The 13,836-nt window shown below is 43.9% G+C and overlaps 1 protein-coding gene across 1 annotated transcript in view; it reads right to left on the bottom strand.

Annotated features, from left to right (window-relative positions):
* Positions 1-13,836, bottom strand: part of FBXO16 (F-box protein 16) — a 30,586-nt gene that overhangs the window by 1,450 nt on the left and 15,300 nt on the right. Inside the window, exons 4-7 of the mRNA XM_050894973.1 lie at positions 13,153-13,317; positions 12,046-12,251; positions 5,683-5,788; positions 887-1,112 (exon numbers count right to left, since the gene is read on the bottom strand). Coding sequence (XP_050750930.1) covers positions 887-1,112; positions 5,683-5,788; positions 12,046-12,251; positions 13,153-13,317 — 703 coding nt within the window. The remainder of the gene's footprint in view (positions 1-886; positions 1,113-5,682; positions 5,789-12,045; positions 12,252-13,152; positions 13,318-13,836) is intronic.

Below are 13,836 nucleotides of genomic sequence, written 5' to 3'. Positions count from 1 at the left end.
GTCGCTGCCCTGTAGGAGCTCCCCTCACTCTACCCCTGTGATCTCTTTGAAAATCCTAACAGTATCACATCAGAAGCTTCTTTTCCTTTGTTCACTCCAGGTTCTTTATCCACTACCCTTCTTGCACTATAAAATATCATCGGGGACACAGATTGCAATCTTTACGTTGACAACCCACTCGGGAACTAATAGGCCTTTCACCAAAATCTGCACAAATGTTGTGTGCTTCTGAAAGATACCAAAAGATTTTCCCAGCAGGCTGCAGACACTGAGGACCTTCAGGAGATGCTGGGTGTATCAAGAGGGGAGGTCATCATGAATAGCTGCCCAAGCCAACCCTAGATTGAAATGGCATAAAATTGTTTTTGATCGTGTCAGTCTGCCTCCTTATTTTTGGAAGGCATTCACAGATCAGCTGCTTTCTCAGCTGGTGTCTCCCTGGAGTTGATTGGTTTGTCCTGTAATTTGCTGAATGCTCTTGATTCCAACCCAACCATACCAGCTCCTCCTGGCACCTACCCAGGACCTGGCAGAGTCCCTGGACTTTAGCCTGAGCCCACTGTCACTTCTGATCTAAGATCTCTTGCTCTGCCATTGAGTATTAGTGAGTTAAACCCATGTGAAGCCCATGCCAGTGTTCAATACCAAGATGACAGTCGTGACAGACAGGTGGATCTAGCAAGTGCTAGATGTGACGTCTTTGGCCATATGTTCTCTTTCGATGCAGCAAATCGCTGTCATCTGGATTCCCAGCATCCAGAATGACTGCGTTCTCCTTCGCCTACAGAAATACACTGCCAGCACCATCTCCTTCCCTCTGTGTGCTCAATTTGGATATTGGCAATCTCTACAATAGCCGCCACGTGGGACATGGCGGCATACTAACATGGAGACTTGGTGTTTGTCCTTGTGAAATCTGTCTTTCCTCTTTCACGTGGTTTTGGCACTGGAGCTCGAACAGGTGCTGGTCGTATCCCAGCATTCCACTGGGAGCTCTGGGCCAGGGTCTTTGCTGCTGCTTTGGAGGGCAGGTTCCCGGTTGACTGGTGAGTGGCCCAGCTGGGACGAACTGGTGGTTTTGGAACAGACTCAAGATCTGCAGAAAGTGATAGCTAGGAAGAGAAGGCGGTAAGTATCATATCATCCCAACAGCTTCAGAGGAACTGAAAACATTGGAGTCCATTGAGAACTTCTATAAATTCTATACATTCTATAGACATTCTATAAATTATATTCCTAAATGATATCCCTAAATTATATTCCTAAATGACACAAGCATAATCTGCATCATTTGCAGTGACCTGTGCTCTGGTATGACTTTACCTTAAGGACAAAAGGACCCAATTAGAAATTGGTGCTAGTGAAGCCAAACCCCCGTTAATTGATTCTCCACATCAATTCATATGTTAATGCACAAATTCTCCCCCGTGCATATGGCTGCGACTGATCCCAGTCTCGCTTGCTGTTTGAAGTCTCGCAGTGTAAAGGATGAAGTTTGTTTTAGCATACTGTTCAATGAGCATTTTACTAAACAGTATAAAAATTAAGCAAAAAACCCCTAACTTAGCAACACAGTGATTGTTTATTCCTTGAGAAGGATCCCAAATATTCAAAAAGCACAGGTTCTGCAGACCAACAGCTTTGGCTTTTTTTAACTGATACAAATTATTTGGTAAGAATAGTGAACAAACATGAACAAAACCAGATATTTACATAGCAACTCATTAAAAAGCACTATGGGCAGACAGGTCTTATGTGAAACCAGTGTCCATAGGAAAATGGCTGTGCAGAAAAGTCAATGCTGTTCTGCAATTCCTGCCCGCCTGTTTCCCTTTTCCATTATTTGAATTGGCAGCAGTGGCAGATATCTTGTGCTTCATGCCTAATTGTCTAGTTATAAATAAGCAATCCAGCAACTGCTGAATATCAACCTTAAAGAAAGGCCAGGGATTATACAACTGCCAAAAGTGGTCCAGGATCTTAGCAGTACTTGATGTGTGACAGAGACGGTGTGATAAAAGCAGCTGCAGTTTTTCTGTCCTAGCGAGAAAGCCCAATCCCATAGAAGCAGTAGTAGTTGCAGCACAGATCTGACCATTCCTTGCTTTTCAGCTCCTGTGGTGTTGGTGGTTCAGTTTTAGAGCTCATAGGGACAGCTAGGCATAGACTATTAGAGCTAGGCTATACTTTTAAAATTAGAGCGACATATATCAGCTGAGTTTGAATATGCAAACATTATACTGAGTTATTTTCACTTTCAGGAGTAGTCCCATGAAGTTCAACAGGATTTCTTGTATGAATAAATGAAATTCAAAATAAGGTTTGCAGAATATAGGTGGTATAAATACACACCGGACAGGACCGCGTCTCAGTGCTGAGAGCCCTGGATCTTCATGTGGGCTATACCCACACAGTACCTCAATGCAATCCACACTCAAAACATCAATTCCCTGTCAATATGTCATAGGAAAATTTATCCCTGACTTCAAATGCTGCAATCTTATTACCTTAGGATATAGGCAGCGAGGCAAGAATGACTGATCCTGTCAAAAAGATGTTATTTAGTAAGTACTAAAAATAAGTCAGTAGTTCAGGAACAGCTGTGAGGGTGGAGCAGTCTCTCGAACAGAAACAAGCAGACAGCCCGAAAGGCAAAACCAGCCCCTAATTGCTGACATTGCAGTCATTTGCAAAGCTGTCAAAAGCATCAATCAAATTTTACCTTCCTAATAAAGTATCTGGGAATTTTGACATTTGGGCATGAGGCTGCCTGTTTCGCTGAGAAGCTGCAGAAGATTCCTCACTGGAAGTCCTCAAGGACTTGTGTAAAGGACACTGATGTGGCAGCAGTGACGCCTGCGAAGGGACTTGTAGGGCCAGAGCTCAGAAATCACAGCAGGGCAGCGCAGCTCCGTGTCAGAGCGAACAGGAGAGATGATACAGCGGCCCAAAATAGACATCTGGTTTCCATGCCCAGCCTGGTAAAAGCTTGGAGAAGTCACCGAAGCCATTGCATTCTTCACTTTTCTTTCTATAATGCTGGGACAGTAGCTGCTGAAGGCAAGGTGAGCATCAAGGTGGTATAGACAAGCCGTAAAGCCTTGATCCAGCAAAGTGCTTAAAGAGATGGTTAACACTGAAACTATACATATCCTTAGAGTAAGGCATTTCCCTGGATAAAGATAGAGCGGGTATTCTCTCCCCACTGTAGAGACATGGGGGTTGCGTGAGCATTTATAAGAAAGAATGTGGCCCTTCATTCAGAGACCTAATTAACTTAATTTATTGTAATTTACTATTTATTTTAATTTAGCTAATTTACTTTAATTTATTCTAAATTAAGTGTGAGCCTGGTCACATTTTATGCTACTGTTTCCATGATTACTAATAAACTCCAAAACCTCACAAGTTTACTAGGAGGAGAACTGATTCACTGCATGCAAACGTGGAGCCAGTGGATGTAATTCCAGGACTCAGGTCATCACCTTAATTATGTGTTTCTTCTATTTTGGTGTGCTGTTGTTCAGCCTCCTGAGCTTGGAGCTCCATATAACAGCCCTTTTCACATCTTCATTGCTGGCTGTAATATACTTTATTCTCACCTACTTTCTGCACTTGGATCATTGATCTATTTAAGAGCTTCATTTTAATTTGAATTGATGTTTGCTTGCTTGGGGCACTTATTCTTTCGTCATAGTCTATTCTTCTTCTAAGGATTTACAAAAAGATTTGAGCATTAAGCCTCTTTATTTGGACTTGATTAAATAAGAGTCTTTTCACAGGTCTTCATTTCAACAAGGTTTCCCAATGCTACCTTAATAATAAATGGAAATTAATTTTGGATTATTCCTAGCAAGTTATATATGTATTCTTTCTCTATGCATCAGCCTACTGTAACCTAACCTTTATTGTCATGTAGCGTTGTAGTCATTAATAGCCAGCATAACAGCAGGCTTATGCATCAGAGAATAAGAAACACAGCTCTTCTATGGAAATTTTGACAACTCTAAACTCAAGAGAAAAACAAGCCTATTTGCAACATAAAGGTCTAGGAAAGAGTCACACAGCAACAGGCTACCCCCGATTTTTAACACAAATAGATGCCAGTGCTACCAAGATTGCATAGCACAAAGGCATGGAGCTCTGTTCTGGGCTGATGTCACCAAGGTGTAACCCCATGGGTTTCAGGACACTTACCCCTGGGTTAGGCTGTCCTAACTGCCTAGGAGGGACCAAGGGAGGATGGTGGACCTGTCAGGCCTTGGCAGCAGGCAGTGGCTTTAAGACTCTTCCCAGGGCTTTTTGTGGGGTGAGAATTCAGTACCCACTAACTCTGTGTGCTGCCCCAGACATCTGTCTATGAGCATTTTGTGTCAGCTAAACGCTTTCTGGTGACTGTTTGCTACAGGAATAATAATGTCCCTTTTAAACCGTGAGCAGCCAACAGCAGGTGACACACACATACACACTGTTCAAGCCTGTACCGCTGCAGTTTGTATCAAAAACTCCCACTGACGTTGTGCGGGAGGGTTTCGACTTCATGGTGGGAGTCAGACTAGGTGCTTGTGCCTTCCTGATCGGGGGTTGCAGGTTAAGTAACTTCAAAGAACACATAACTTTCCTAAAATCTGGGGAAAGAAAATCAAACTCACCTCTTTTTACCCTGAACTAAGATTCTTTCACTTCTGGACTGACAATAAAACAGCTTTATCTTGGAAACGGGAAACCATGGTGGAATGAAACTGTGTAAGGGCGCTCTGATCTAAGGGCTACAGAGGAAGCCATTGGAGAATGGAAATTGTAAGACACAGGCTGAATAACTTTAATTATATTTTCTGTTCTTTAGCACCGACTGAATCTATTTCCTTGCAAACAGGCTGTATTTGGGTCAGGAGAATGCCTCCCAATCTCGGGAGACAATGCCTCTCTTTTATGTAAACCTTCTTTAGCTCAACTCACATGCGTTCCCTGGCTTTCATCGCTGAGGAAACACGCTTCCAGGTCTGCAAAAACCCCCGATACGCTTGTGAGCACGTCCTTCTTCTGGCAGTTATTTGTTGCCGTATCTACAAAAGCTTAGACCCATGCTGCTTTCTGGAAGCCTGACTTCCCTAGACTCCTTTCATGTGAGGATGCCCTATTTTACCAGTGATGAGCACAATGAATCCTCAGTATTAAGACCTTGGGGCTGCTTGCTCAGGCTCAGTGCAATGAACAGAGAACAAACTAATATCAAATTGCAACGATCAAAAGTTGCGAGCACAGAAATGAAGCTTTGGGAAGAGATGCAAGTGTCCTAAGAGAATTGATCCAGTGCTTTGTAAAGCATGGAAACGGACCGTCGCGATACTGTGCAGTAAGCAACGTGAGGGCGGAGAAGATAACAAGGTCCCCGTCTACATACAGACAGTTACTGTCCTTTTCCCACCGAAGGCAGATGGACTATGTCTAGGCTGCAATGAGGGATTGCCCCCGGAGCAGCCAGACATGGGGTGCCTTGTGTCCTCCTTCTGCCCGGGTATCTCCCTCTGGAATAGGCAGCAAACGTGCCTGGCAGCCTACTTAGAGCAGGAGCAAAGCTTCACAGTTACCCAAGTTAAGTAAAAGCTCTGAGCTAAAATGTTCCTGGGTGTACCTGACTCTGGGCCCCAGTTGATATAATTACAAGCTGGTGATACTTGCCAGTGATTTTGCCTTCTGGAGCTTATTAGATCCATGACCCGCTCTCTTTTTTTTCTCAGCTGCCTGCCGGCTAAGGTCTGGGGTCTCCCCTCCTCCTTTCTTTCTCCTGCAGAGTAGAACAGAATGGTATTAACAAGTGCTATGGAGTTGGTTCCCTGGGGTTGAGAAAAAGAAAATCCCTTATGATATTGCCACCCAAAAAGACATGGTTTAAGATAATACATTTTATCTGGCACCTGGGGCAGACCAAGATTGCACAATCGGATACCATGGCTCAGAGGAGGGTGGTAACTTGCTATTTTTTAAGTTATGATAATTTTATAGCACTCAAACACATGCCCTTAGCTTGAGACTTACTGATTTAAGCTAAATCCACATAACGTTACATCAGCTTAGGGGAATTCACAGAAAGGCGAGTTTCGCTAAATCAATTAGTTTTCAGTGAAGTCCATGTAACTTGTAACATAAATAAGGCTAGAGGACTGCCCCTCCAACAAGTTATTTATTCATTGTTTTTATAGCCAAATACTTCTTCTTGTATATGTATATGTATATAAATTTATAAATTTATATGCAGCTATTATTAAAGTCAATACAATTAACTGGCAGAACAGAATATTCCAGAGTGTGAAAATTAAGTGAAGTACACTGGAATATGGCCAGTTGTCACATTTTTCCAACATCAGGAGTAAAATCCATCCTGTGAGGAAGTTTTTTTAAGAACTTGGGCAGGTTCATGAACTCATTTGCTCTGAAGGTGTTCATTCCCCTTCCACATTCAAATGCTGCAATACAGAATTCGTGAATTTAAAGCAGCAACTCTGTGTGCTCTCTGAGTGCGTCTCCCAGCTCCATCACCGGCGTCTCTGGGCTCCGGGAAGGCATGCTAAAAAGCACAGTATGAATACAAAATCATGAATATAAAGGATGGAAACAGACTCTAAAAGCAAGATTTATCCTATAAAGAAACAGAGCCACACCATATAACAAACATGCCCTCAAAAGCAGCCCAAACCAGCATGTGTCTGGTATTCACTCGTCCCAGACCAGCTGCAGATCAAGAACCATAAAGACAAATCAGACATTATTTCAAATAGCAAACTGAGGAAAACTGCAGTCTGTTTATGAACACTTCACTAACAGTCAAGAGAGAAAATTCAATCCAAAATATTATTATAGGGAATGAACTGGTCATCTTGGTGGACTTGGCAGTGTGAGGTTTATGGTTGGACTCGATCATCTTAAAGGTCTTTTCCAACCGAAATGATTCTATGATTCTATGACCGTTAGATAGAATGCAGACCTGGCCTTGTGGTCGTAAATTAAGATATTAACCTCTAGTGCTGTATTCTAGTGTCCGTGCTCATGGTGTCAGAGCATCCCCCTGCAGCAGGTCACCACCGTGATCTCACTTCAAGGTCAGGAAAATGTAAGCAGGGAGGATGAGTTTCTCAAGGCTGCAAAGGAAAAGGGCATCAGAGCCGAGACGAGGACGGCAGGTCTCTCACTCCCAGTGCTGAACTCGGTGTTTCTCACCCCGCTTTCCTCCCTTAAGGAACGTTTTTAATTCCCACAAGTGTAACAGGCAGAGAGTACTGGGCTGGCTATTCAGAAACATGAAAAGCAGGAGACGAGCGTTAGGATTCGGAAGGACAGCAAAACACCATGCCCTTCTCATGCAAGCGAGCCCCTTTTTGTCAGAAACTGGGCCCGGGCTGTTGACAGAACAATTACTGAGAGTAATTATTTTCTCGTTGGGTAAACACTCCAGTACAATATGCAACTGTTTTTAAAGCCGGCCTACGTCCATAAATTATCTAACTGAATTAGTGTTGGCTTCCAGAAGCCCGAGCTGGATTGGGGGGGGGGGGGAAGGAGCTTGCATTTTGGCTGAGCTGTTGTCATGAGAAGTAGCAGGGCTCTTTCTTGAGGCACAAGGACACAATCTTGGCAGGGCTCCAGCGCTAGGCTAGAATCGGAATTCATTATTCATGATAAAGTGGGAGGCAAATCTTTTGATTTATTGGCAACAAGCAGCACAAACACCAGATGCCTTCCAGCAGAACTGTACATGCATGGACTGAAAGAAACGCCCCTCCTGGTTCTTTTTAGGCAGATCAGAGTCCCAGAGAAAATTTGCTAACTTGGTTCCACACTTCAGATAAAAATCTTTCACTTCACCTTTGCAATATTGCTTTTGCCCAAAGAGACAAATCCATCCTTGCTGGTCTCTGGTTTGTTTGTATATAAACAAAAAGCTACCTGGACAATTCAGGCAGAAAACAAACCAGACCTACCAGAAATCATCCTTATGATAAATTGCACACGTACAGGCAGCAACACCGAAAGTCACAGAAGCTATAACTCTACCGAGGGATTTTGATAACCCCTTCCAGGCAATTTGTAATTCAACCCCGTCTGTGTCTCTTCTCTTCTCTATCACCTCATCACTCCCTCAACTATGCATCCGATCATTGCTATTCTTAATTTCACTGCTCAGTGACTATGAAGCTTTTCCCACACTATCCCATCGAAACCAAATAACTTCCCAGTGAATATATTCAGGGATCTCTGTCCCATCTCCTTCGTGCTGCAGTGATGTTTATCACTGAGGCTCTTGGGTGCCATTCAGTTTTTATAGTACAAGCTCATGCCTTTCCGAGCAAGCAGCAAAAAAATCCATCAGAAAAAAACAACCAGTCAAGTCTCAATTATCATCCAGATTGCAAATTAACACCATTCTGCCATTTTTTGGGCACGACCCAGCTGTGGCACAGTGTTATGGTTCTTCTCCCCAGTGACATGAAGCACCAGCACTGTCCAGACCAAACCCTCGTCCAATTGCTCTATAGAAATCTATTTATTTGCTTTTCAAAGATAAATACCCAATTATAGTCTTATAGCCCAAAGCATGTTTTGTGTTACCTCTTTTAGGACTCCCTTCGTCTCCGCTCCCCTGCATAATTGAGAATTGACTGTAGCTTGTTACGCTTCCCATGTTTCACTTTTTTTAGCTAAGCAAGGATAAGTTCTCTGCTATGAATTCACAGCAGTGTAGTTTTGGTACTGCTGTGGAAGGGAGCCTGTAGCTAATGACTCCTCTCAAAAGGCCAACAAAGAAACAGATGACAACTCTGCCATTTAAATGACAATATTTCAGCTGCAGCGTGGACCCCCTGTTAGGATGAACAGGAATGTTCTCACCTCTCTTTGGACCAGAAAGCAAGCGTAGAGTGAGGAGGAGATTTTAGCCAGGTCCAAGAGCTAGGAAAAACTTTATTTTTTTGTTACCTCTCAAATTCTGCAAAATTTAACCTGACATTAGGCAGATTAACTTTGATTCAAAGAAGTAGCCAGTGACTAGTCTCACATATTGCTTTGATGATGGCGTCAGGTATTCCTTTGATGTAATCTTGTTTATTCACAAAGAATTTTCTACAAGTCCGGTTTTCCTCAGCACAGCAGAACTCAAATGGAAAGAATGGTTTGTTGGCTCACAGCTTTCTAGTCAACCTGCTGGCCTACAAGTGCTCTCTCTAGTCCTTCTCCCTCAGCCATCACTTTGGCTTTCTGCTGCTTTTCTGCAAGTTCTGCTGCGTCTTTTCACACATGCTCATGACCTCAAGAAAATACTCGTTCCTCTCTATATGCATTCAGGCTGCAGCAAAACCCATTTTCTCTCCCAGACTACCTTTGCAAAACCCTGTATTTTGGGAAATCACTCCTATTGTTTTAGGAATCTCATTTTACATAGATTTTATTACTTCTGACATTCATTTTACATGAAGAGTGGTTGTTATGCCCTTGAGCTCCAAGAATTCATCTAATCTGAAGAATAACTATACCTGATACAGCCTGGGGGGTCAGAGATTTTTATCTTGGTTCTCTGTTCTACTTTACAACCCTTTACACTGGTCAGACAGGGTCTGCCTGAGCCTGTAGGCTGCACCAAGGCAGATCATCTTGCACGGCATTCATATGAGACTCCTAGCTCGACCGACTCCTAGCTCACAGTTGGCTGAGCATGGCCTTCATCAGTCGTCCAAAACAATGCTTGGCATCACAGAGGGGCACTCTGACCACTTTGCCATTGTGCTACCATTGATCAGCAACCGACGCCTGCCCAAGCCGCCCATGAGCTGCCGCTGCCGCCTCCACCGAAAGCCCGCACTTGAAGAACACTCAAGCGTGGAAGGTGCTGTCTCCCTGCTCCTGCTGCAGACAGGGAGCCAGGGGAAGTGCTGAAGACCCGATCCCTAGGCAGCTGCCTAGAAGCAAAGGATGGAGGATGCAATATAGAGCCTTAGTGGGAGGACTTCTGGGAAGGGGCTGCAGAGGGGACTCTGTCGGCAGTGTGTCCGCAGGAAAGAAGCACCAGAATATCACTATGTGAGCGGGAAGCTGGGTCGGCACCTGAAACGGCACACCTGTGTTGCTGAATAATCGCTACAGATGAGACTACATGCTAGCAATTACTTTCAGCTTAAGTGATATTAAAGGGAGATCCTTGATAAACAAGCAAATCTCCTAGAATTCATTTCTCTCCTTGCAATAATCCTCTATAATTACGGATAAATGCCAGATTTGCTAGAACGCTCGGCATTAAAATATTCTCCATTGCACAAATGGATAGAGGCTCAAATCTCACTTAGGAGAAGAAAACAGTCAGTGTGCTTGCTGTATCATTAGCAACTCAGAATCATTTGCATCTGGTTGTCAGCTGCATCTGCAGCTCATTGCTGGAACAAGCGACACTTAAACTCTTCAAACAAGGCTTGTCCCACTTTTGACACTGGGTCATGGCCAGCACAAGGGAACCCTAAACCTCACAGAAACCTTTGGGAGCCGCTACATAGAAGCAATTTAGCACAACTGAAAAATAATATCAGGACATCCATTTGCAACAGGAGGCATTCTGTCAAAATATTTAGTTAAAAGCCTCAAAGAACTCTACCCAAAATGGTGCTAGAGTTTGGAAACATACCACAGAAAGAGGGTGAGGTGGAAACTGGAAAGCTCTTTGAAGTAGTGCAGTATCCTAGGACTAGGGGACGCGGATTAAAAAATGATTCATAAAAGGCTTTTGCTCAGACACTGGGAACTTTGTGGAACACCCCGGAGGAGCGGTGGGTCTGACAAAGTTAATCACATTGAGAAAGAGCCTACGCGAGTGCACAACTGCTTAGCCAAATAATCGCTCGGCTGGGGTAATTCATGGGTTGATTGTTCCTGTGCACAGGGCTAATCTCAGCTCTATCAGTTATTTACTGAAAGTACAATCTGGATACTTTCAGTATGGCTCAGTTGGTTCCCAACATTTTTGTTGGCACAGTGAAGAGGAATCTCCTCCTTTCTGCACATTCGGTTGGGTGAGAGTCTGTGCGGTCCTTTTTACAGGGACTCGCACAGGAACTAGGCAACAGTCAAGCTAATCCATTACCTGTTCACCAGGCTCACATTAATGATAGTATTACCAGTTTCACAAGTTACTGCACGCGAGCTGAATTGAGGTAACGGCTGTGAGCCCATGAGAAATGAGAGGTGGTATTAACAGAGACTTAAACGAGAAATGGGCCAAACACTGCACGCAGGTGACTACCGCAGCCTCCTTGCTATTGCTTCTACTGATGCTTGTTAACGCACAGAAATTTGACCACAGATCTAAGATTCTGAAAATAGCTGATGCCAGATGTGTCAAAGGAAAACACGGGGCAGTCCTAACACAAGTCGATGTGCAAAACTATACTTCGGGGTGGAAATGCCTTTCTTTTGCCAGTCGCTGAGCAGATAATCCTGGGAGCCCAAGAACTGATGGATCTAGGCAGTCTATCCCAGGCAGTGTAGATACAAATACTATTCATCACTTAAATGTTCTATACTACATACACACTCTTACACCTGCACCCCCATTCAGTCATCTAAATCTCTTCTCAGCCAGAAGATCCTTGAAGTGATAGAATTACATTTCATCACAATTAATTCATTCTTCCTCTTCTGTGCAAAAACCTCAGATTCCTCTCAACCTTGCAGCTTTATTTAAAAACCCTTGAACAAACTCTTGTCCTGATTCTTCCCATTACAGCTGTGTAACGTCCCCAGGAGTTACAGCCTATTTTATAGGCAGCCACTAACAAGCTGTGCCCATGCTCTGCGCTGAAAGGACACGAAGTAGCGCAGCTGCAACTACAACTGTACCAAGATCAATACAAGAAAAGCCAAAAGAGCAGCAAAGTGGGCCTGCAACCAGGCTGCCGGACTATAAGGCTTCCAGGCAGCTTGGAGCACAGGCAGAGTGAGCTTGCAAAGGACGCAGACATACCCTATGTCGCAGAAAAAGCAAAAGGGAAGAGATCAAGCTCTTACGCCTGCCTAGCCTGCTCGATGGGATCGTAGTTGTCGAGGTAGTTGAATCGGATGGTGTCTGTAGGATGCCTGTCTGATGAACGCCACGGTGGGAGCTCTTTTTTCTCCTTGTTTGTCTTCCTTCCTGGCACAGAAAGTTTTGCCTCTGGGACGTTGCTTCTTACCGGTTGCACATCAATAACTACAAATTCATCCTTTGAAGGAGTCTAAGAAGAGAGATTAAAAGAAGAAAATAAATTTTAGCCTATAATGAAAATGAGATTTATTTTGCCTAACTTTAGACTTCTAAGAATTGGGTATTAACTCAAAATTAGTCTCTCCAGGCTCCATTATGGTCAGTGGACAGAAATAGGCACCCTGACAGTGCATGTCATTGCCCTTGTCCCAAAATCTGTATTAAGATGAGCTGAGCTGCTTTTGAGATGCATCGGTATCTCTCTATTGACTACAGAGAGAGTCTACGGGGGAGTTTGGTTAAAATTAGAGGGCTGAGTTTTGAATTCAGGGCAGAAGAATCCCACCCTCACAGCCCTGCAAACCAGGCATGGCATCAAGGAATCTCAGGGAAAAGCAATGGCTACTGAGTAATTCTCCACCTCCCCAAAATGGCCCTACCGCCTTTGAAGAAGAGAGAAAGAGAAAACACCAAGGACTATAACAGGCATAATGGGTGCTTTTTATCTTTCCACCAGGTAAACCGACTCTGAAATGTCAGCAGGGGTGGTGCTGAGTACCCCACCTCTGCTTATCAGATTGAGGCGAGCTATCATATGCTCTGTACACTGGGGAAAAAGAGAGGGGAACAGCCTTGAGTGCTGGAGAGGGAAATTTAGAGGATTACTCCAGAACACCCTGAAAGGACGGCAGTGAGACCTTGGTGATTGCTTCTCCTAACCAGGGAGATTTTCACTTCCCCCCTACCAGGGATGGATGATGGGAAAGTAGAGCACATGGCAACACATGAGTTTAGATTCTAATTTAAAATAATGTATCTTCCATTTTACTAGTGGGAGATTACAGAAAGATAAAGAGGCAAAGGGGTTAGGAACCCGACCAGCCCAGTTTTCCCACTGCCCCCGAACACCTCTAGAGGTGGTAGGTATGTACCTTTGGTCTCGTGACATGCAGCTCTTTCACCATCTCAATGTAATGTTTTTTCCAGATTCCTTGCTCAAAGGGGGTTGGAGAGAAGTTGATGTACCAGCCAAAACGTAGGCATTTCAGCATCCAGAGCTGATCCAGTTCAGACAGGTACTTCCAGTACCAGCTCACCTGTGAATGCCCAGTAAATTGAAAACCTTGGGGTTTCAAGCATCCAAGATTGCAGCTAGAGACTTCTATGCTGTGGATGTAATTCCCCTAAGTCCTTAAACTAGTCCAATTCTCAGCACTGTTTATGCTCCATTTAAACCTTTCATTAAACCATTTAAACCGTTCGAGGTCCTCATGACGTGCTCAGTGCCTAAGTGTTCGCTGATCTCCAGCACAGGGTGAAATATTCCAGAAATCACGGGCCAAGAGGAAAGATTTCAGCCTGTTTGGGGCAACTTCCTGCACTTCTACTCAATAAGCATACAGTAGTTGGAATAAACCCTTTGTTTCCACTGAGAAAACAGCATCAATAAACTCCCTAAGTCTGATAGACCCGTTCTGAACATTTTCTTCCTACTCATGTTCTGCTGTTGTACTCCATCACACAGTCACCTTGCGTGCAATGCTTCTTCCAGCTTAAGGACAAACATCATCTGTTGGCGCTGCCATGCTTATAATAGCAGCTGTCCAATGATATGA

Source organism: Gymnogyps californianus, chromosome 3 (genome assembly GCF_018139145.2).
Source record: "Gymnogyps californianus isolate 813 chromosome 3, ASM1813914v2, whole genome shotgun sequence".
NCBI lineage: Eukaryota > Metazoa > Chordata > Aves > Accipitriformes > Cathartidae > Gymnogyps > Gymnogyps californianus.
This window is presented reverse-complemented; position numbering and strand designations above follow the sequence as displayed.